Here is a 22,261-nt window from a genome sequence, read left to right on the forward strand (position 1 = left end):
GTTGTCATAACAGCAAAATAATATATATATAAAGAAGACTCAGGGGTGGAAATGATCTTTTGACATCTTGTAAATAATAGTTTCCTCCATGACGATTCCTTTTTATCTCGACATCAATGACAGAACTTCCACGGTCCTGAGTTTGTGAAGATGGCCAGTGAGCCCGGCGTTGCCTTATCGGTTCCCTCCTCAATAATGGTGAGGATGTACCCTTTACGCCACCTTTTTTTTAAGCCAAAATATCCGAGACGTTGACAGAGAAACGGCTTTAAAGCTCATTTGCAACTGTTCTCTGCCCACAAGATGCGTGGCAAGGTGGAGGAGGTGCAGAGGAAGGTGGGCGTGGTGCTGCTGAACGGCCAAAAGCTGGAGCTGAGCTGTGACATCAAGGCGGTGTGTAAAGACGTTCTCGATATGGTGGTGGCCCACATCGGGCTGGTGGAGCACCATCTCTTCGGCCTCGCATACCTCCGAGGTAATGTATGTCGTTACTTGGTTGTTATTAGCGTTTGCTCCAATAATGATCCGCGTTAACCTTTTTTAAAACAACCGTTCTCCCTAAATCATACATTTCAGGAATCTAGTTTTGCTCATGGAAGACCTTTGAGATTGCATATTCATTTTAGAGAACATGTTCCCCTCGTAAATATGAAGTATACAACTGAGAGCAAATCTCAAGCATATGAGATGTAGTTTGATTAGTTTCTATTGTAAATAAATGTTCTTCACCCGATGTCTCCTTAAAGATGTAAAATGTTGCTGCACATGGACAGACGGTGCCGATTAATGTCCTCTCACCGCTCTTAAAAAATCACCCGTACACAGATGATGAGTTCTTCTTCGTTGAGCCCGATGCCAAACTGTCCAAAGTGGCCCCGGAGGGATGGAAGGAGGATCCCAAGAAGAAGAAATCTGATGTGCCTTTTAATCTTTTCTTACGCATCAAGTTCTTCATTGATGACGTCAACCTCATACAGTGAGTCAAGGTTTTTGTAGGTGAAGCCCGAAGGGGACACACGTTTCATTGTTACAGAACAATACACCCACGTGGTAGCATATCATGTTTAAGATATCCAAAAAAAAAAAAAAAATTCTTGTGTATAACAGACACGCTATGACCAAACATCAGTGCTACTTACAGCTGAGGAAGGATATCCTGGAGGAGAGGATGCGCTGCGACACGGACAACGCCATGCTGTTGGCGTCACTGGCACTGCAGGCTGAATTTGGTGACTACCAACCTGAGGTACCGAATCTCTCTAATACATACGTGTAGCTAGAAACACTTAAACCACTGGTTTAAACTGAATTGTGAAATTATGTAATTGTCATGTTTGATTATTGTTTATATGTTAAAGTATTTCTGAATATAGAGGTAAAGATCTCTTTTGTAAAACATTTAACAAACAGATATTTATGAAGTTGACCATGGGTCTCGTTAACTCTTGTGCATTGCATCACTGGGGGCTTTTTAATTTTGAGATGCATATGGAATAAGTTGGCATGGGTTCAAGTTGTTTTTTTCAAATGTTGAAGCTCTTCCACTCTTCTAAGTCAAACTGTGCAGCCAGCATACAGACAGTCAGAGCCTTAATGACAACATGAACCCCATTAAAATCCACAATTGGTGATCCCACGGCCACTACATCATAATATCATGCAGTCTATCTCTGGTTTTTACAATTTTCCACATTTGCCTTTTAGTGGCATGCTATGTTCCTGGTTTCCACAAAGGGTTATTTCTTCTGTATTGTGAAGAACTGCAGTGTTTGATGCAATAAAATAAATAAAAAATCAATGTTGTTGCTGATTATCAATATATTCAAGACCATGAAATAAAATCCATTTAGTATGAAGAGACCGAGGTGGAGTAGTGCAAGTGAAATGTTTGTGGCTGCAGGATACAATAATACTTTCAAAGCCGTTTTAAGAAATCTTATGTATAAATTGATCTGCTGGGTCGATGACTCCGATTAAAATCAAATATAAAGTACCATAATCAGTCCCAGCTGTCGAGACATTGGTACAGCTGTCTATTTATGAAGCATTTGTAGTTCTATGTATTTTAATTGTGATTTTGTATGTATTTTATTCTATTTTAATGTTTTGTTCTATCTGGACCTTGAGTCTGAAATAATAGTTTGATTGATTCTACAGAAAATCATGATGCAAACAAACCTGCTTTTAAAGGATGACAATTCAGAAACCTAGTATTAGGTCATTATGGTTTTAGAAGCATGCAACAAGGCAACCTTCTTCAACATCATGACATGACGAATGGATAAATATTGCATTTACTCTCTGTGCCTCAGCTCCACGGGAAGACCTACTTCAGACTGGAGCACTACGTCCCGCTGTCCGTTCTGGATAAAGTGGACCAGACGACCATCAAGGAGGAGCTGCCGAAGCTTCACAGCAACCACTACAGAGCGTCCGACTCTGATGCAGAGTTGGAGTTTCTTAAGGTCAGCAAGACCGCATGTAGGAATCGTGGTTTCTGAAAGATGAACCGAAATATGTTCAGTTATTGCGACACTAGTGTTTATTTTGTGACTAACGCGGTGAACATAATGGAAGGTGTTCTGTCGCCAAGGAAGTAAAACATTTGAGTTTATGTTTAACAACTAACAAAACTGAGCCAAATTGAATACATCAGCACTGTCATAGAAATTATGTCATCCGATAAACATGTTCTCCCTCTATATCCATTGTCCTAAAGGTGAGTCAGAGGCTGACAGAGTATGGGGTCCATTTCCATCGGGTGCTTCCCGAGAAGCGGTCCCAGACGGGCATCATGCTGGGCGTGTACTCCAAGGGGGTGCACATCTTCGAGGTGCTGAACGGAAATCGTACCCCGGTGCTACGGTTCCCCTGGAGGGAGACGAAAAAGATTTCCTTCAACGTACGTATTTGTCTTTATCATCAAAAATAAAACGACGTGTTCCCCCCTTTTTTTTTTTTTTTCGCTGACATGTTGACCTTGTCACCCCTGCAGAAAAAGAAGATTTGCCTCCAGAACACATCGGATGGGATTAAGCACCTGTTTCAGACGGACAGCAATAAGACCTGCCAGTATCTGCTACAGCTCTGCTCGGATCAGCACAAGTTCCACCTGCAGATGAAGGCCCGGCAGAACAACCAGGAGCTTCAAGACCTAGGTAGGAGGGAAGGGAGCGTCCACACTAGTGCCTAGAGGTCACATCACGTGGCCTCAGGCTTAGGCAGAGGATTCTTTAGCCAGTGAGAAGTTGCATATTAACACTGCCCAATCGTATTCAATCCTTCCTCAAGATTTGATTTTGTTTTCATGAATTATAAAACAGCCTTTATCACTCCCACCAGATTGTAGTCATGAAATCATAACTAAAAGATGACCAATAAAACTGACCATTGATTTAGTTATGACGATTTAAGATGGATAACTAGAGAAAAACACAATGGTGCTGAGGACACTACCTGCTTTTCTGTCTTGACAATAATGTTGTTGTTGTGTATTTTATTCAGTCAATCATTGCAATACAACACAATATTATTCTATATAATATACAAAACAGAAAGACTGGAAAGGTATAGGTAGAAGTGAAAATGCCGATATATTCTTATCCTAAATTATTATAATCAAATAAATCAGATAATTAATATTAAATAAAGAAAAAGAATAAATACAATTTAAAATGATATGTTTTTATTTAATTTAAAAAAGTATTATATATAAATAAAAATAGAAATATATATATAGAAATATAATATAAATTAAAAAAATTATATACACTACCGTTCAAAAGTTTGGGATCACTTAGAAATGTCCTTATTTTTCAAAGAAAAGCATTGTTTTTTTCAATGAAGATAACATTAAAACAATCAGAAATACCTCATACATTTGTTAATGGTAAATGACTATTCTAGGTGGGGAAAACGTTTCTAATGAAATATCCCAATATCTCCATATGGCCTATTTCCAGCAACTATCACTGTGTTCTAATGGTGTTATCAGGTGTTTTTGTCGCCTTAGAAGACTAGAAAAGATTAGAAAACCCTTGAAACCTTTGTGCAATTTTGTGCAATTAAAAGCTGTTTTGCTGTTGAACTGATTTGAAGTAATAAAAGCAATTTTCCTTTTGAGCTAGTTGATTATCTGGAGACCACATTAGTGGTAGACTCAAAACTCCCCAAAAAAAATGACTCTCAAAAATTTCATGAAATTCGTCTTCTCTGTCTTAGCGTATGAAGGCTATTCCATGCGAGAAGAAGAAAAGAAACTGAACAGACCCTCGAAGTGTACCTGTGTACTACTCAGCCAGAGAGGCTTACACTCCCTTCGAGAGCAGAGAGCAGAGTGAGAAAGCAGAGCAGAAAAGACAAGTAGCAAAGCACACTAGACATTAGAGACATAATTTGAGAGAAATAGATCACCACAGGTCCTCAACTGGCAGCTTCCCGCAAATGGTACCCAAGATCGTCCAGTGTCAAGCGACTCCGGGATGCTGGCCTTCTGGGCGCTGGCCTTCTAAAAGGGCCTTCTAAGAAAAAAGCCAAAGAAAAGCCATATCTGGAGAAAAGATTACATGGGCAAAAGAGAGGGAGGATTGGAAACAGGAAGATTGGAAAAGGTGTTATGAACAAAGGTGTTCAAGTTTGAGGTGTTTTGATCACACAGAAGAACATTGAAGAAGACGCAGAACAGGTGAAAGATGCTGGAAGGTGCTGGAAGGACCATCTGCACCATCTGTCAAGCATGGTGGAGTGGTTCAATGTTTGGGGCTGGTTTTGGTGCTTTTTGTACCAGGGAGATTTGTACCAGGTAAAAAGGGAAGGCTATTACTCCATTTTGCAACATTTTGCCATACATGCCATACCCTCCTGTTGATTGGGAGTGAATTTCCTTTTTTCCTCACAATGACCCAAAAGCACAAGCACACATTAAACTGAACTGAACTATTTATTAAAGGTAGCTGGTAGCGTCTGTAATGGAGTGGTGGGTCACCAGATCTCAACCCATTGAGCATGTTGTGCCCATCAGCCAATCGTACTTGATGCAAGAAGTGCCCATCAAGCCAATTGAACTTGTGGCAGGTGCTCAGAAAACAGGGGTGAAATTTTCATGCTCAACAAATTAAAAATTAAATTGGAATGCCAAAGGTCAGTTGCAATTAAGGCAAAAAGGAGCATTCTTTGACGGAAGCAAAGTCGAAGAAAAAATTAATCTTCACTTGTCAATCATTATTTCTAATTTTGTCAATGTCTTGACTCTATTTTTTAATTTTGTAAACTCATTTGATAAATAAAAGAAAGTTTTCATTTCTTGGAAAATTGTATATATGTTTAAATCACACTTATAACCCTCACAAATTGTTTTATAAATAATCCTTTTGAAAAACAAAAATGAGTTGACCGTACATCCATTTTAACGTTGTTCTATAATTGGACTCCTACAATAGAAACACATCTTCTTTTAATCCCTTTTTTAGCTTTTTGTACAGCAAACTTACAAACTTCTCTCAAATCATATTTACACTCATATATTGAAAACAACTATTGTACACAGTGTGGCAGCGACTTTGCTTTAGCTCTGTACTTTGTCTGCATTGTTTTATAATAAACCAAATCATTAAAATGACTTCAGACTGCTGAGTAAATGACACAGACCAGCACTTTAGCTTAGTGGGGCTTCCCTGCGTTATCTTTTAATTTGTAGACTTTTTCTTCTTAGAAATTAATCAGTGATGTTCTGTTTCTCATTTCTTTTCCCGGTAACCAGAGAACAGCCCCTTGAGCAGTCTCCAGTATTCCCTTGACCCTCGGAGTGGAGACACGGTTGGGGGGACGGTGAGCTCGGGCAGCCTGGCCCCCAGCTTATCGACACGCTCCAACCCAGACCACCTCAACAGGATCTCCTACTCGGAGGTGGCCCTCCACAAGGCAACGTCTGGCACCGTATTGGTCCAAGATGAGCTTCACTTTCCAGGTTTCAATCCAGTGGGCTCCACGGCCCTTTCCAATCCGCGGATAATGAGCCGCTCTCACCACAACCTGGGCCAGATGCCCGAGTCTCCAGAGCACCAGCCGGCAGAGTCGTACCGTGGACCATCGCACAGCCGACTGAGTCAGCCGCCACCCGCCCAAGTGGCCTCTTACTTCCAGCAACACCAGCGAGCCAGCTCAGACACAGACTCCCTCCTGCCCCAACAGGACAAGTGAGTTTAAATACACACTCGTACGGAGTATAAATGGTAGTGGATGTTGTAAATGCTGACATTATTTCTTTGGTATTTCATTACTTTACCGGTCATCAAACTTTGCGGGAACTAGAATATGTTATGCTTTTTTTAACGCCTTTTAATTTGCACTTAAAATCATATGGCATGCCCTGGGGTAATGGGATCTTGTGTATATTAGTAGTAAAGTCTTTAGTGCCAGAGCCTCCAAGATCACTTCAGGCTATGGTTTCTAAGTGAGGACTCACTGGGATTAAAGCTCTGAACACCACAGAGACAGACAACTCTACCCCAAGCCTCTAATTAAACCGTGTGTGTGTGTGTGTGTGTGTGTACCCTTGTTTCTGTGAGATTGTTGTTACCAGTGTGTGTTCCTATTATAAATTAGGAACAAACCAGTGTTTCTGTCAGTTGCTCCCTCTCGTGTCAGGTTTACAGATGACATCATGTCCTTTCCGTTCTCCTGCCCCTCTTCAATGAGGACAGATTCCTAAATCATCTCCCACTTACTCTCTCAGATCTTTCGTCACAGTGTCCCAAAGCATATCAGCCTGGAGTCTCAGCAAGTCCAAAAAAGAATCGGACTCTTCTTCCACGGAGGAGACGGGCCAAGCATACGTAGTGGGTAAGGACGATGCGGCTCAAGGATTGTGGTTCAGTCGAGTTCCCGCCTGCACTGTACGTCTGTGGGTGCATATATCAATGTAATCCTAGACTCTAGGAGAGGTAATCACGAAAAATTTATATATTTCACCAGAAGTTAAGATCCAGCTCTCTTCCATGAGATAATGAAAGAAGTCAGGAGAAATGACACCTTATAAAATCAATCTTATGAACATTGGGAAAGAGAAGTGTGGATTCTGAAGAGGAGCAGTTGGATCTGAAACAAAACTGCAGTGTGTAATTTGAGGTCTGGCTGCAATGTGAGATGTCAACAGTAAGAAGGAAAAACAGGCGGAGCAGTTTACATTCAACACTTTGCATTTTTGGTATGGTCTTACCTGCAGTGCAGCCGCTGAATTCCCACTTAGGGAATATTGAATTATAGCGTTACTGGCTCCAATGATCATCATCGATAATAATAAAACAGAAAATGTACCAAGTTAATCTTCCAAGACGGTTTCAGTGCGCTTGATACTCTTGATTCCTCGTTGAATTACAGGCGCAGACTTGACTGTTTTGAGGAACAACAGAATAACTGCACCCTTTTTTTACCAATTTTTTCTTTTTCTCGACGTAGTATAATATTATCATTACCACTCTGATCAGGCAGGGGGCTTCTGCATGTGTAGAATATTAATTGATGACACTATGTTTTACTCGATATTTCCTATATTGTCAAGTTATTTGCTCTTTGATGTGGCGGAGTTGGGAGTTCGCTGCCCCGTAGCATTGTGGGTAATGGTAAGGTCTCATCGGATTAGGGCTGTGTACCGAAGCACTGTTAGGATGATTTGGATCTTTGTTGGTGTTACTTTCATTCCTCCTCTACTGCAGCAGTGGAGACAAATGAGTTGCAGTGCCGTTTCCAGCCACACCGACACGCTGTCGGACCGGAAGCTTCTGAAGCGGCCGTGAACAGGTGACCCTTTGAACGCCGACTGAACATCCGCCATCTTGGATCCACGTGACCCGGCTCCTGGCTGCCAAAGGACCTGATTACACATCGCTGTCGGTTCAATGCACTATGTATTATTATTTTTTATGATATATAATAATTCATATTCATATATGTCACCCAATGTTTATGTAATATACTGTTATTAGATATTATTAGACATAGTATATATAATACATATATTATCGTATATATATTATGTTAACCAGTGTATATTTAATACACTGTTATTATATGTAGTATATATAATAATACATATAATAGTATGTATATATTATTATATATTATAAACTGAGTTAGGTTTAGAAGAAGGGTGAGCAGCGTCAGAAAGGAGAAGCCGGGATGCAGGAGTTCTCTTGAGGAGGATTTGCTTTGGTTCCCACGCTCCGTGTTGAACACACACTGTAAAGGTCTGAGATAAGTGTGAGAGGAGATAGGCCCGCATGTGATGTGCTCTCCACACTCGCTGTGTTTCACGTGTTTGCTTGTTCCCCGAATCCGGCCCACCACGTCATGTTATGTGACGGCTTGAAAGACATAATCTACATAAGAACATTTCTTGGTCGAAGAAAAATAGAAACGCCTCGATATATAATGCTGTTTTAAAACAATCCCGTTAACTAGAAGCTCAGTAATAAACAGAATTAAACAGCGTTAAGAAAACTAAACATTTGTATCATAAAATGAACATAATTCTGTAAACATTTCAATAAGTTTGGTTCCCTGACTTTGAGATTCATCCGTGAACAAAACTCATGAACTGGAAATCAAGGAATAACACAAATATCACACACTGGAACAATTTAATGTCAGAATATATTTCAATGGAAAAACTCACCTCACCTCTCATTTACAACAGAACAGAACACCACTACATCTGGTCATCATTCACTACATTTTTACAAACATGACACCACTCATCTTATTGATTCGTTAATTCATCTTAATTCTTTTTTTCTTCTTTTCTTGCCTGGAAACCAATTCAATTCCACGTACATGCATACACTCATACATATACATCTGCCTTCATCTATGTATTTTGTTTCTTTAAATAAAAAATAATAAAAAAAGGTCACACACATGTACACATGCATTTTAATTTATTTATTTTAATTTGATTTAAATTGTTCTCAATAATAATAAAAAAGAGATTCATCGGTGGATCTCTTGTGAGTTGTGATTTCCTCCTGTTGAAACTAATCACACAACGGATGGTTTTATTACGCCGCTTCCCTCTCACCTCTGTTCCTGTCTTTCTGTCCTGAGTCTATTAGGCTCTCTTATTATCCTCCTTGCACTCTTTCACACACAAACCGTGGACATTGTTAAATATCCCAAGGTCAAGCTGGGCGACCAGAAGATAAAAAGCCAGGTTCCCAGGCCCTGAGGAACAAGAGCTAGAGGAGCATCCCCGTCTGGTCACTCCCGTCGTCTCCTCCAACCAGAAGCACTGGAACCCACCGCAGCCGCACGCCGCCACACGCCTGACTCCCAGAGCGCCGATCCAGTCCATAGAGTGACCGTCCAGCTCGTGGCCGCCATGTCCTTTACGCTCGTCGTCATGGTGATTCTTCTGGGCCCTTCAGTGGTGATTGCGTTTGTCTTGCAGCCGTCCGAGGAGGAAGCCGCGGCCTCTGCTAACTCTCCGGTTTCCCATCACAGGTCGGTCTTTAAAAACCTTCTCTTCCGATCTCATGCTTCTTTTTTTTGTCCTCAGAGGTTATTATAGTTTAAAATATCCCCGGCATCAGATCATACATCACTGGATGTGTTTGCGCTGACGCCTTTTTGAGTTCCAGGGATATTAAACATTCTGGGCTGGATTCAGTGTCACTGTGACCACTTGGTTTTTGTCAGAATGTTGTACGCAAACTGTTCTGCTCAAGCTTCAGCAGGGAAATAAAGTATTCCAACATGAAGCCAACATTTCTCTCTTGGCTTCGCCTGCAAAGCTCTTCCCCAGTTCACCGAGGGCCTTGAGAGAGCACGTCTGCAGCCACGAACAAACGCACTTCATTTGTGTTCACACACATTTTTTGTGACGTGCAGAATTGTATTTGTATTTCTGTGTGTAATATGTTTCTTAATGGTATGCACTCTGTGAATAACCTGAGTGGCATGTGATAGGTGCCAGGGCGAGTCCTTGCAGTCCGTCAGGAAGGGCCTCCTCGGGGCCCTCAACCTGCAGGCCGAGCCCCGGCTGCCTGCCGGTGGGCTGGGCGGGCGGAGTGCAATGGAGGTCGACCTTCAGCGGCAGCGCTCACCGAGCCGAGGACACGGCGAGTAAGTGGAACAAGGAATTCAGAGAAACTCCCGTGGAGCCCACATCGTTTCCCCTCTTTTAATCCTTTGTGGCCTTTTCACAGTCCAGCAAATAAAAGTGTCTCTTCTCTCTCCGTGTCCTTCCAGCTCCAGCGGCCTCTGGCTCCTCTGTGTCGCCTGACGTTGGAAACAGTACGAGCCTGAAGTGCTGTTCCACGGCCTCGGAGATCTTCATGAAAGGTACGCAACGACGTGTGAGCGTGCATATCGACGGGAAGAAAGGTTCAAGGGTCAAGGGTCAAGGTTTTTTATTTGCCCTCCGTGCCCAGAGCAACAGTCCAGACACACTGGAATTGTTGTGCAGGGTTCTCCGAGTCAACAGAGGTACACACACACTATAATAATAATAATAATAATAAGAAGAAGATAAAATATAAAAACACACTGTCCATAAGGTGGTAAAATAATATACAGTATTAAGTACAGTGTTTAAGGCTAGTGCTGAGTGCTGTTCCTGTGAAAGAAAGAGGGGAGAGGGGGAAGTTATATGGGGGTACTGCACATGTGTTATAATATCTGCTCTTGTGTTTGCAAGATCTGGGATGGGACAACTGGGTCCTCCACCCTGCCAGCCTCACCGTGGTGCAGTGTGCACTCTGCCACCCCCGAGGGAACGCCGTGCAGTGTCCCCCCCCCCAGGCCGACCCCCGGGATGCTGACTCACAGGTAGAATTCTCTAAGGCAGGCGTGTCAAACTCATTTTCACCGCGGGCCACATCAGCATCACGGCCGCCTCTTAAAGGGCCGGTGTAACTGAAACTCTGTATAAACTATACCCGAACATATTGTTAAATGACTCTCTTTGCATTTGATTATTGTTTATTTGAGTGCAGAAATAATCTACATAAGAACATTTCTCTAATATTATCACATAAATCCATTTAATTTGAAACCTTCAAAATAAAAGCACAGGATATTTTTCTTAAATTTCTTGAAGAAAAGGTGATCACGTGTCTTTCAAGCCGTCACATAACATGACGTGGTGGGCCGGATTCGGCCCGCGGGCCTTGTGTTTGACACCTGTGCTCCAAGGCATTTGAAGAGGGAAGTGATTGTCTGCAAACCCCTAAATGAGCTGACATACTTGTACTGTAACGTAGTCCTCCTACAGATGAAGTGCACTCGAGTCTTTGAGCTTCTCCTCCACTGGCCTGAGTTCCAGTGGTTCTGTTGGTCCGGGAGGTGAAACCAATAGATGAGCCGGTTTTCTCCTGTCAACGCACCAGATACAAAAAACTCCCCTCAGTTGGACAATCACAAGTGAATGCACTCGCAGATATTTATATATATATACACACACACACAGATGTGTGTGTGAGTTCAGCAGAACATTTTAAAAGGCCACATTCACGATTTTCTTTTTTCTTTTATCTCATTGGCGACAATTCTGTCTGTTGTACATCTCCACCTTTTCTCACATGACTGTCTGCTACAGCATGTATCACATGTCTGCATGTTCTATTTTGCCATCAGTATAAAGGTTTATATGAGATTAGAAGAAAAATAAATACATTCAAGTCGTTTATTGTTCTTCAAATTGTCTCACCATGCCTTACTCGTTCTCTCTTTCTTTCTCTTTTTCACCCTCTTCAGGTGCCGTGTTGTGAGACCACCTCTCAGGAAATGGTGCCGGTCCTCTACGTGGATGAGTTCAGCACCGTGGTCATTTCCTCCGTGCCGCTGACTCGCGGCTGCGGTTGTGATCCCGGCGGCGACCTCCAGCCGCTCAGCGCAGAGTAGAAAATGTGTTTTCTAGTCACAAACAAAAGTACGTGAGCCACCTGGGGAACAAGCAAACACGTGAAACACAGCGAGTGTGGAGAGCACATCACATGCGGGCCTATCTCCTCTCACACTTATCTCAGACCTTTACAGTGTGTGTTTATTAGATCTCAACACGGCCTGAACTCACCATCTGGGAACAACAAAGCAAATCCTCCTCTAAGAACTCCTGCATCCCGGCTTCTCCTTTCTGACGCTGCTCACCCTTCTCCTAAACCTAACTCAGTTTATAATATATAATAATATATACATGCTATTATATGTATTATTATATATACTATATATAATAACAGTGTATTAAATACACTGGTTAACAAAATATATATACGATAATATATGTATTATATATACTATATCTAATAATATCTAATATATATGAATATGAATTATTATATATCATAAAAAATAATAATACATAGTGCATTGAACCGACAGCGATGTGTAATCAGGTCCTTTGGCAGCCAGGAGCCGGGTCACGTGGATCCAAGATGGCGGATGTTCAGTCGGCGTTCAAAGGGTCACCTGTTCACGGCCGCTTCAGAAGCTTCCGGTCCGACAGCGTGTCGGTGTGGCTGGAAACGGCACTGCAACTCATTTGTCTCCACTGCTGCAGTAGAGGAGGAATGAAAGTAACACCAACAAAGATCCAAATCATCCTAACAGTGCTTCGGTACACAGCCCTAATCCGATGAGACCGTACCATTACCCACAATGCTACGGGGCAGCCAACTCCCAACTCCGCCACATCAAAGAGCAAATAACTTGACAACTAAAGCATTGAGAAACGTGCGGACGGTTTCTGTGAAGTGACCGTGAGCTCTGAAATATATGAGACACGTCAACAACAACAACAAATTTAAATAATTTGCACCGTGACTGAGAAGCCTTGGAAAACAGTCCTGATCTCACGCAATGCATTGTGGGTAATTCTCTCCTCACAGGGGGCTCCACTGAGTAAGCAACAATTAAGGCTGAACACTATGTTAAGTTAAAAATAAAAATGCAAATACTTTTATAGTACATATAATATGAACAAAATTATAAATAAAATATATATTGAATTATTATTATTTATTTTCTTCTTCATTTTTTCCCCTCAATGCAAATACTTTTATAGCATAAATAAATAATACACGTGTTTCTATACATGTTTTTTTATATACCACATATATGTTTTATATATATATATATGTTCTTAACGCTGTTGAATTCTGTTTATTACTGAGCTTCTAGTTAACGGAATTGTTTTAAAACAGCATTATATATTGAGGCGTTTCTATTTTTTGTCCACATATTATATGTATATGGTAATTAAGAACTCAATGCATGAACCATCATCTAATTAACACTTTTAATAAAGTAGCACGTGTGTATATTCTGCATTAGCTGGTTCCGGCTCTTCACTGGACCTTCGTGGAGTTCATACTGAGCCAAGTAGCTTGTGTGCGACACTCGTCCATCAAATATAAAATACTCCTGGTACCCAGATTCATCCCGACCCATTTCTTTTATTTGTGTACGCCTAAAAGAAGAAGAGCGTGAGTTTGTGATCGAGTGGCAGGTGTCTGCTTTTTTAAGAGCGGCCCGTGCCACCAGAACACCTGCACGGTAAAGAGAGTTGTCTTTTTGTCTCTTCCAGACAGTTTTAAGTTTAGAAACAACTTGTTTTTAATAATGGAGTCTGCCTCTTCACTTCTGCCCCTGTGGAGGTGGGAGTTATATAGTATATATGTTTAGTATATATAAATATATATCTATACTAAACACACACACATATATATATTTAATTCATTTACATATATATAAATATATATATACTAAACACACACACATATATATTTTACATTTATTTATATATATATATACATACTAAACACACACACACACACATATATATATATATTTTATATATACATATATTGTATATATATATATATATACATACACTGTTTGTTAAATATATATATATATCCTTTAAATTCTCTTTTAGTATTGAAGAGCTATATTGTTCTATATTATGCATATCATGATCTTTAGGTCCCCCTAAATTCTCATATTTGAAATGGTTTTAAGAAAAGGAAATGTTCCTTTAAATTCTCTTTTAGTATTGAAGAGCTATATTGTTCTATATTATGCATATCATGATCTTTAGGTCATGGAGAGGTTGTGGAGAGGACGTCTCCACAACCTCTTACCTTGAATACCACAGAGCCCCCCTATTGGGAGAGAGTGTAGCTGCAGGTGAATCTCACCAAACCGCCACACACCGGGAGAGGAGTAGCTGATTCACAGAATCGCCTACCCCTCTCCGCAGGGAGGGGGGGTAGGCGCTTCAGATTCACCTACCCCATCCGCCCCTTCTGTGGAATTCACAAGTAATCCCTCAACCCCTTCTGAGAAAAGAAAGGGTGCTGCAGACTGCTGGAAATCACTTCTATATACAGACTTTGGTTCGGCGCTCCGTGACGTCACTAGCGAGTAGCGACGTCACAGCACAGAACCAAAGTCATGTGACAATGTTTCCATGGCGACGACAAGATCACGGAGATCGACAGCACTGACAAGAAGTGACTTCCACCAGGAAACCTGTTTGTATGTATGTACATGATGTTGTGTATGTATATATGTACTTATGTGTGTGCATACTACGGTTTATATCTGTCATGGGACACAACATGTAACTATCTAGAACTGTCATTAACTGTCTTCCCTTTAACTATTACACACTAAATAACTATCAAAATATATCATCACCAAAGCGAGCGTACATAACATTAATATATATGGTGCTTATGTACGTTTCTCACCTGTAAACACCAAGACAGACTCACATTAATAGCTGTGTCAGTTTGCGTTACGCTGGTCTAACTTGTTTGTTTAAGACAAGAATTACGGCGCCAGTCATGGCAAAACCCGCTACTGCCCCTATTGGCGAACACAAGTATAACAATATTTTAAAATCATTTTATTTAAAGTGAAATTATTATCAAAATATTTTTTTACATTTTTTTCTCTTAAGCAACTAATTGATTAATCTAATAATATTTTATCTGAACTTTGGTAGTTTTACAAGAAAATGTATAAAGTAGAAATATTATTCATCAGTGTAGCATTGTGTATGTCAGACTAATAATTGACGCTCCGAGCAGGGCAGGTGAGGGTGACCTCTTCCCGCAGCCCCGGCCGTGAGCTGTTTAACTGCCCGCTAACGCCGCGTGAATAACTTTCTCCTCAGACGGTGCACTTGCTGCTGGAGAAGGGTCACCCGCCTACAGACAGCGTCCAAGCGCCCCACACGCCTCAGTGCAGTCGGCCCGCTGCAGCCGGCGACCAAGACCAGAGCAAGAATAAAGAGCCGCGCTGGAGGTCAAGGAGAGCCCCGAGTACAGCTTCATCACACGAGGTGAGGCGACCCCACGGCACACACGCTGGGGGATTATAAATGCATGGGTTGACTCAGCAACTTTTTAAAGTAACCAATTTGAATACACCCTAATGTCTCTAATTAGTCGTCTCAGTAGGCTGGGCACCTGTATTTAGACCAATGTATTTTTTACGCTATTCTGTAAGCCCATCCTGTAATTAAAGTAAGTAGGAAGCATTTAGCTTGTGTATTCTTTCACAGTGTTACACTAAGCAACGTTTCTCTTTTAAACAAAGTAATTTATTGTTGGTAATCTCGTTACAACCCCTCAGCTGCACACTGCTGCCTATTGAGAGCTCGGGACCTGGTAGAAGACCATGCATTGCTTAAATGTGCTGCGTCACATCCGTCTGATTCTGAATCTGTCATTTAGTGCTTCCTGGTTGATTAGTAACACACAATGTAAATTAAGACAAGTACTTTGGCCTTTCTTTAATAAGAGGAATTTTCTGGTGTCAAACTTTGGCCTGAGCAATGATTCCTTTAAATGCGTGACTTGTTTATCTTTTTCCTCTGCAGGTCTTCTCAGGGAGAGCATCCAAGCGTCGTCCTGATCTGTGGTTGGCGCTGTGACAGCATCTGCTCCTCTGTGAGGGACCCGAGTTCTGGCCTTCAGTGGATCAGTAAATTCTTCACTTCTTTTGTCTGTCTTCCACTACACAGAGTCCAGAGCCAGATGACCCAGGTGGACAGCAGACGATGGCCAGTCGCAGCCCTCCCCCAAAGCCCTAGGAGTCGCAGAAAAGAATCAGGAGGAGCCTGGAGAGGATGTCAAATCTGGGGACAACAGCAACACACGGGGAAATGAGGAAAGCCTTGGCCAGCAGAGGCCACCTCACAGTCAACAACGACCCCAATTTCATACAGCTGAGGTATGCTTGAAGCAATGAAATAAATATGTAAATAATCATATCATCCGTGTTATTGTATTCTCTGATATATATTATTTATTCCTGTTGTTTCTGGATAGGTTTGCTCCACCGTGGCAGCTGATCTGGAGTCATCCATCCTGCATGGTGTCCTGCCCCAAGCCGGATCCCTCCCTCCCACTGCCTCCTGCCGATCCTCACCGGCACGGACAGGACATGGAGGACTTTGTCCCGCGAGGCAGAAAGAATTTTCTTCAGACCCAGGGTAACTTCTCTCACTGAGATGCATCTCTGTTTCTGGAGGTGGAGCTCAGGGTCTGGTGAAGTCAAAGGGCAGCAGGCTCACCTCACAAAAGGTAACGACCACGGATGTTACATCCACGACATCGTGCAGGATCCAGCCAAAGGAGGCAGATACTGAGGACCGGATATTCATCATTCCCTACCTTCCCACCCTTAATCTGATCACCTCTGTGTTGGTGCATTAAAGTCAACGTATTTTTCAACCGATAGTTTTCATTTGCGTCTCAAAGCTGCAACGATTCCTTTAAATTCGGAAGCGTGACTTGTTTATTTTCCTCTGCAGGTGAACAACACAGATGTGAGCAACATGGCCACACCGAGGTGGTCAAAATCTGCGCCTCTGCGCTGGTCGTACGGTAGAGAGTCCTGGAGGCCCCAAAGCCATAGAAGCCCATCTGCCTGCTGATCGCTTCACAGGTCAGAACCACTGAGTCGAACACAACACGCTGGCAGGTCTTCTCAGATTTCCCAGATCTAAAAAGTCCCAAGTCCTGATTGTTCCACATGTGGTTCTATTGCCAGGTTTGGTGCTGGATGGCCACAGGCTGTATATTTCTGACGCTTGTTCCCGGTTCACTGGCCTTCGAGGAGGGCAGCCTGAGCACGATCTAATCCACTACATCACGGAGCTCACGAGCTGACTCTCAGTGAGCAGCAGACTGATGTCGTCGCGTCCCTCATCAAAGCCCAGGTAGTCGAAAAGAAAGCCTGAATGGGATTTGTCATGTTATCTGAATGGCAAAACAAGTCATTTATCATTTTATTTCCTCAAAGGGATGGCGTTTCCCCAGGCAGAAGAGTGTCTCTTTCTTAACAACAACGTTAGCCCCAAAGTTTCATCCAGCATGAATGGTATGCTTTTGATTTTAAAGGCGTGACTTGTTAAATAAATATGAAAATTATTGTGTCTATTATATAATAATTTGTTTTCTGTTTCAGGGTTTCTGAAAGAAGAAAGGCAGAGAGTCTAGCAGCAATTTGTCCTTCAGGGGTAAGTTTAGAAATACATTTGTATTTCTTTGTGACTTTGACACTGCCAACAGTCACTTCAAAGTTTTGATCACAAGAAACCCACTTTTCTTTTATTGCACGTGCAGGAGGAGATCATACATCTGGACCTGGAGAAGCTGCAGGCGGAGGTCTGGGGTTCTTCTGTGATTGGAGAGAGGGGATCTTTGGAAGTCCATCACCACGGAGGACTAGCAGAGACCTCCAGGGAACTGCTGAAGTGGGAGACCTGCTGAAAGTGAGTTATATTCACCTCTGCTGCTCAGAAGTCAAGTGTTGATATATGGACTATGGTAATATGTGATTAATCATTTATATCACCTGTGAACTCTAACCCAAAAATAACTAGTGCTGTGAAAATAACACAAATGCAAAGCGTTAATCTGCTACATTTTACTAGTTTGTTTTTCTTTACGTGTGTCAAGCGTTGTGATGTCTCTTGCAGGTGAATGAGGAACTCATGACGGCGTGTCAAAAAGTCACCACCATCCGTAAAGCTAAAGGCCCTGCATCTCATCGTGTCCAGACCGTGACCAGAACCCAAACACCTCATGGCCTATCTGCCCATCAACTCGGACAAGTGCAATGGCACGGCAGAGACACAGAACGTGGAATCTGTTTGTCTCATTTCGAAGATGTCATTTACTGTAACAAAATGTGACCAGTGCCATCATTATTATTAATATTCTGCACACCCCCATGCTCCTTCTTGCTGCCAGTGTGGTGAGGACAGTGGAGCAAAGACTGTTTCCTCTCCGTAATGAGCTGACCGGCAGCTGCCCTGTTCTACCACCAATAGGCGAGCAGGCTAAAGTCTCTTAGAACCATGAGTGTTGTTTAATTTGACTTGTATACTCATATCGAGTTGCCTTCACAAACTCCGCCCTCTTGTGTACAGACTATGAAGAGGATCACTGGACACAAGAAAACGCACAGCTCACTTTCTGAGGACACCACAGAGGCTCTTCTTTAGAAGACTTGAGTTCAATTCTAATCTTTCCATCTTGATGAAACTCTGAAGAAATGCAGCAGATGATTGATTTTTTTTTTTTTATTCTTTCAAAATAAGTTCCAAAGTTTAAACGATCCGAGAATGAAAAGTAGATTCTGATTTGGGTTCACTCGTAGCTCTGAATATATTAATAGTTCTCTGGTTATGTTTTTAATTGACACTCTGCAAAATGAGTGTTGGACAGCAGGAAAGATGAATCAGTGAGTGATGAGCTGCCAATTGAAAACATGAACTCTAACAGGACGGTAAACATTCTGTTTGATTTTAATTTTATTTAATGGAAGAAAATACATAATCTGGAGTTGCAAAGAGTCTAGATTCCAAAATGTATAATGCATTTTGTGCATAAATATGTCTAAAATAAAGAGAATATGGGTCAAACATTCCTAATATGTCATAAGATTTGTCTTTATTGACAAAACCTGAGCAATTCCCGATTAAAATGTTAACTGTTTCACAAAATAACACCAATGCATCACAGGATGAGCTGACCTCTTTCCCCTCATGGTGGTCTCTTCCTCACGGCAGTCAAACTGTGGTCCATGATGAGGCCTTCTGACAGAAGGTCCGCTGCAGGACGATGTAAGCACCAGAGCGATCCTGTGAATTAGTGCAATTAAAGAAGTCATCGTGAATATAATCGTGTCCACCCTCGCAGAATCTTCAGAACCTCCAGCCCTACCTGTTTGATCTGCGAAGGAGAACAAGAAGAAGAACACAAGAACATCGTTCCTGTAAGAAAGTGTTTCTCAAACAGATGCTTTCATTATAAGTTTAGATATTTAAAATGTTGGACATCAATTGAAAACTATTTCCCTGTCCAAACTCCCAGTACACGACTGATTGTGCTCCGAGCGGCGGCTACATCCCAACTTCATCAACATGTCCGTGAAGGAGGAGAACTACATGTACATATGTCAGGGCCCTTACAGACTCTGGGGACTTTTTCAAATCTGAGCAGGTCCGCTCTGCCATGATGACAAGTCGAGAGGAAGGTGATATCAGCGGTATTCGGACGCCCGAGGAGATAGTACGGCGACTTGCAGGATCACATCAAAAGACCAATACCTGACAACTTGTCATCCGACTCATTGAAGTCAAAATGTCCAGATGATTGTTTGTTTCAATTAAAATGAGTGAACCAGAAGCTGAGAGTCTCTCCTCCTTCAGACCAATGAGAACAGCAGTGACTCATCGACTAATGGCGGACCACGGGACGCCCGAGCAGCCGAGCAGCTGATTCATTTTACGAAAGCTCACGATGGGGTTCGTACTGCAGCGCTGGACAGCGATGGAGATCATCTGTATCGGCGTGAGTGGGTCTCAATCAGTAAATTGAATCGAGAGATCTTATCGAGCTTTGTATTTTGTTTGTTTCATAAAGGAATTCTGTTTTTTATTTAATTCCTCTTTTTTGCTTAGTGACCTTTCAATGAGTCTTAGGAACATGAGGCTTCAGAGGCATGGGTCAAACATTAATAATATGTTTTCACATTTAAGATTTGTCTTTATTCTGACAAAACATCTTTTGGGGCAATTTTTTGTTTTGTTCACTTCTTTTTACAGGAGCCAATATCACATCAAGGATCCTGTCGTCTGCCCTACACGGAGGAAAACATCTCTGGATAGTAGCGTGTAAGAGCTTCACACAGATCAAAACTGTGGAGGAGTTCGGCAGAAATTGCCAAATTACATTCCATGTAATTAAATGCAAAATATCAGTTCCTTGAAGTACATCCAAATATAATTTTTATGTTTTCTTTTTCTCTTCCTCTATCTTTCAGAACCTTTCCAGCCTCATTGGCGACTACTTTTGATCGGTCATGAGAACTGCTGATTGTATTTTGATTGGTCCCCTACAAAGAGAACATAAAGAACTAAATTCTTGGATATTTTATAGTAATGAAAGTGATAAATGTTTCATATATTTATTGGACAAAACTGTACTTGTGTATTTTAATCTACTTTGATGCTGGACATCTTGAGAAATCTTTTGTATTTCTGTCCAAAATCTATTATAGTAATTGACGAGTAAATACATTAAGTGTACATACATCTCCAACTTAATCAACATGCCGCATTTTAAGTGGAAGGAGAAGTTTTATTTCAGGTCAAATATAGCTTTAATTTATAGACAATATCCCAATTCAGATGAGGAAGAGAAGAACTGGCTGGGAACTTGTCGGGCGAACAGTCCGCCTCTGTGTCGGACGCCGAGCAGCGTTAATGGCTACGCGTTCAGCAGCGGATGTTAGCGTTTAGATCAAAGACCAATACCTCGACAACCGTCATCCGACTCATTGAAGTCAAAGATGTCCAGGTTGGTTTGTTTACAATTTAAAAAGAAATGTGAACCTGACACCTTAAGCTGAGAGTCTCTCCTCCTTCAGACCAATGAGATACAACGTGACTCATCTGAACTACAGGCTGGCGGACCTGGCGGACCACGGGCTTGAGCAGCCCGACAGCTGCTCACCTTCATTTCCTACATGAGGCACGTCCACCGATCGGGGCCCATCGTCTCCCACTGCAGCCAGCATCGGCCGATCGGGAACCCTCATCTGTATCAGCGTGGTCCTGGGTCTCATCAGTAAAGGCGCGATGTAAGCGGACGATCTTTATCACGTTTGTGTGTGTTGTTTCATAAAGGAAGGTTCTGTTTTTTTATTTATTCGTCTCTTCTTTGCTTAGTTTGACCTTTCAGATGTGGTTAGGAACATGAGGCTTCAGAGGCAGGGAATGATCCAGACAGAGGTGGGCTTTAAAGTTTTATTTAAATAGTTTGATTCTTAACTGCTCTGATCATCTGTTTGGTTCATTTTCCCTTGTTTTCTTCTTCTTTTTTTACAGGAGCAATATGTGTTCTGCTATCAAGTGATCCTGTACGTCCTCAGATGCCTTCAAGCGGAGGAAAACATCTCTGGATAGTAGCCGTCGTAAAGAGACTGAGTCACACAGATCAAAACAAAAGTGGAGGAGCGTTAACACCGGCAGAAATTGCCAAATTACATTCCATGTTTTTTTTAAATGCCTTAAAATATCCAGTTCCTTGAGAGTACATCCTTTTAAAGAAGTCTATATTTTTATGTTTTCTTTTTGAGTGCTCTCTCCCTCTATCTTTCTCTCTTTCTCGCTCTCATTGGCTGCTACTACTTTTCAATGCATTTATGAGAACTGCTGATTGTATTTTCTTATTGTCCCCTACAAGAGAACACTAATATTTTCTTCTTTTTTTTCACAAATTCTTGGATATTTTAAAAATAGTAATGAAAGTGATAAATGATTTCATATATTATGTGGAACAAAACTGTACTTGTGTATTTTGAATCCTACTTTGATGCTGGAATATGCCTTGACAGAATACTATGTCAGTATTTGCTTTGTAAATCTATTATACAGTAATTGCTTACTGCCTGAGGTAAATGATGACATTAAAAGTGTACATATTCATCTCCTGAAAATTAAACTGCCTACATTTTAAGTGGAATGTGGAGAAAAGTTTTATTTCAGAAAAAAGAATCAAATATGTTTTCTTTATAATTTATAGACACATTATCCTAATTCAGATGAGGAAGAGAAGCTGCAACGGCCCCCTGGCTCGCTAACTTGTCCGAGCTGCCGAACAGCTCCGGCCTCTCGGGTATCAGCATCACCTGCAGCAGCCAGTTAATTAAGGCTAGCGCCGTTCAGCTAGCGGATGTTAGCGTT

General features: G+C 41.6%; 1 protein-coding gene and 1 pseudogene across 1 annotated transcript in view; both read left to right on the forward strand.

The window, feature by feature from the left end:
• The window catches only part of ptpn13 (protein tyrosine phosphatase non-receptor type 13), a 42,349-nt gene extending 20,309 nt beyond the window's left edge, over window positions 1-22,040 (forward strand). The window contains exons 11-30 of the mRNA XM_056433198.1: window positions 124-198; window positions 304-475; window positions 826-976; window positions 1,108-1,246; window positions 2,313-2,465; window positions 2,720-2,902; window positions 2,996-3,158; window positions 5,759-6,194; window positions 6,734-6,840; window positions 9,279-9,495; window positions 9,961-10,112; window positions 10,243-10,335; window positions 10,691-10,821; window positions 11,749-11,886; window positions 15,173-15,340; window positions 16,817-16,889; window positions 17,631-17,779; window positions 17,987-18,070; window positions 21,245-21,307; window positions 21,404-22,040. Coding sequence (XP_056289173.1) covers window positions 124-198; window positions 304-475; window positions 826-976; window positions 1,108-1,246; window positions 2,313-2,465; window positions 2,720-2,902; window positions 2,996-3,158; window positions 5,759-6,194; window positions 6,734-6,840; window positions 9,279-9,495; window positions 9,961-10,112; window positions 10,243-10,335; window positions 10,691-10,821; window positions 11,749-11,886; window positions 15,173-15,340; window positions 16,817-16,889; window positions 17,631-17,779; window positions 17,987-18,070; window positions 21,245-21,307; window positions 21,404-21,481 — 2,925 coding nt within the window. The 3' untranslated portion in view covers window positions 21,482-22,040. The remainder of the gene's footprint in view (window positions 1-123; window positions 199-303; window positions 476-825; window positions 977-1,107; window positions 1,247-2,312; window positions 2,466-2,719; window positions 2,903-2,995; window positions 3,159-5,758; window positions 6,195-6,733; window positions 6,841-9,278; window positions 9,496-9,960; window positions 10,113-10,242; window positions 10,336-10,690; window positions 10,822-11,748; window positions 11,887-15,172; window positions 15,341-16,816; window positions 16,890-17,630; window positions 17,780-17,986; window positions 18,071-21,244; window positions 21,308-21,403) is intronic.
• On the forward strand, window positions 8,184-11,903 carry LOC130205449 (bone morphogenetic protein 6-like; annotated as a pseudogene).
• Window positions 22,041-22,261: the final 221 nt, after the last annotated feature.

The sequence above is a fragment of the Pseudoliparis swirei genome, chromosome 15 (assembly GCF_029220125.1).
Source record: "Pseudoliparis swirei isolate HS2019 ecotype Mariana Trench chromosome 15, NWPU_hadal_v1, whole genome shotgun sequence".
Lineage (NCBI taxonomy): Eukaryota > Metazoa > Chordata > Actinopteri > Perciformes > Liparidae > Pseudoliparis > Pseudoliparis swirei.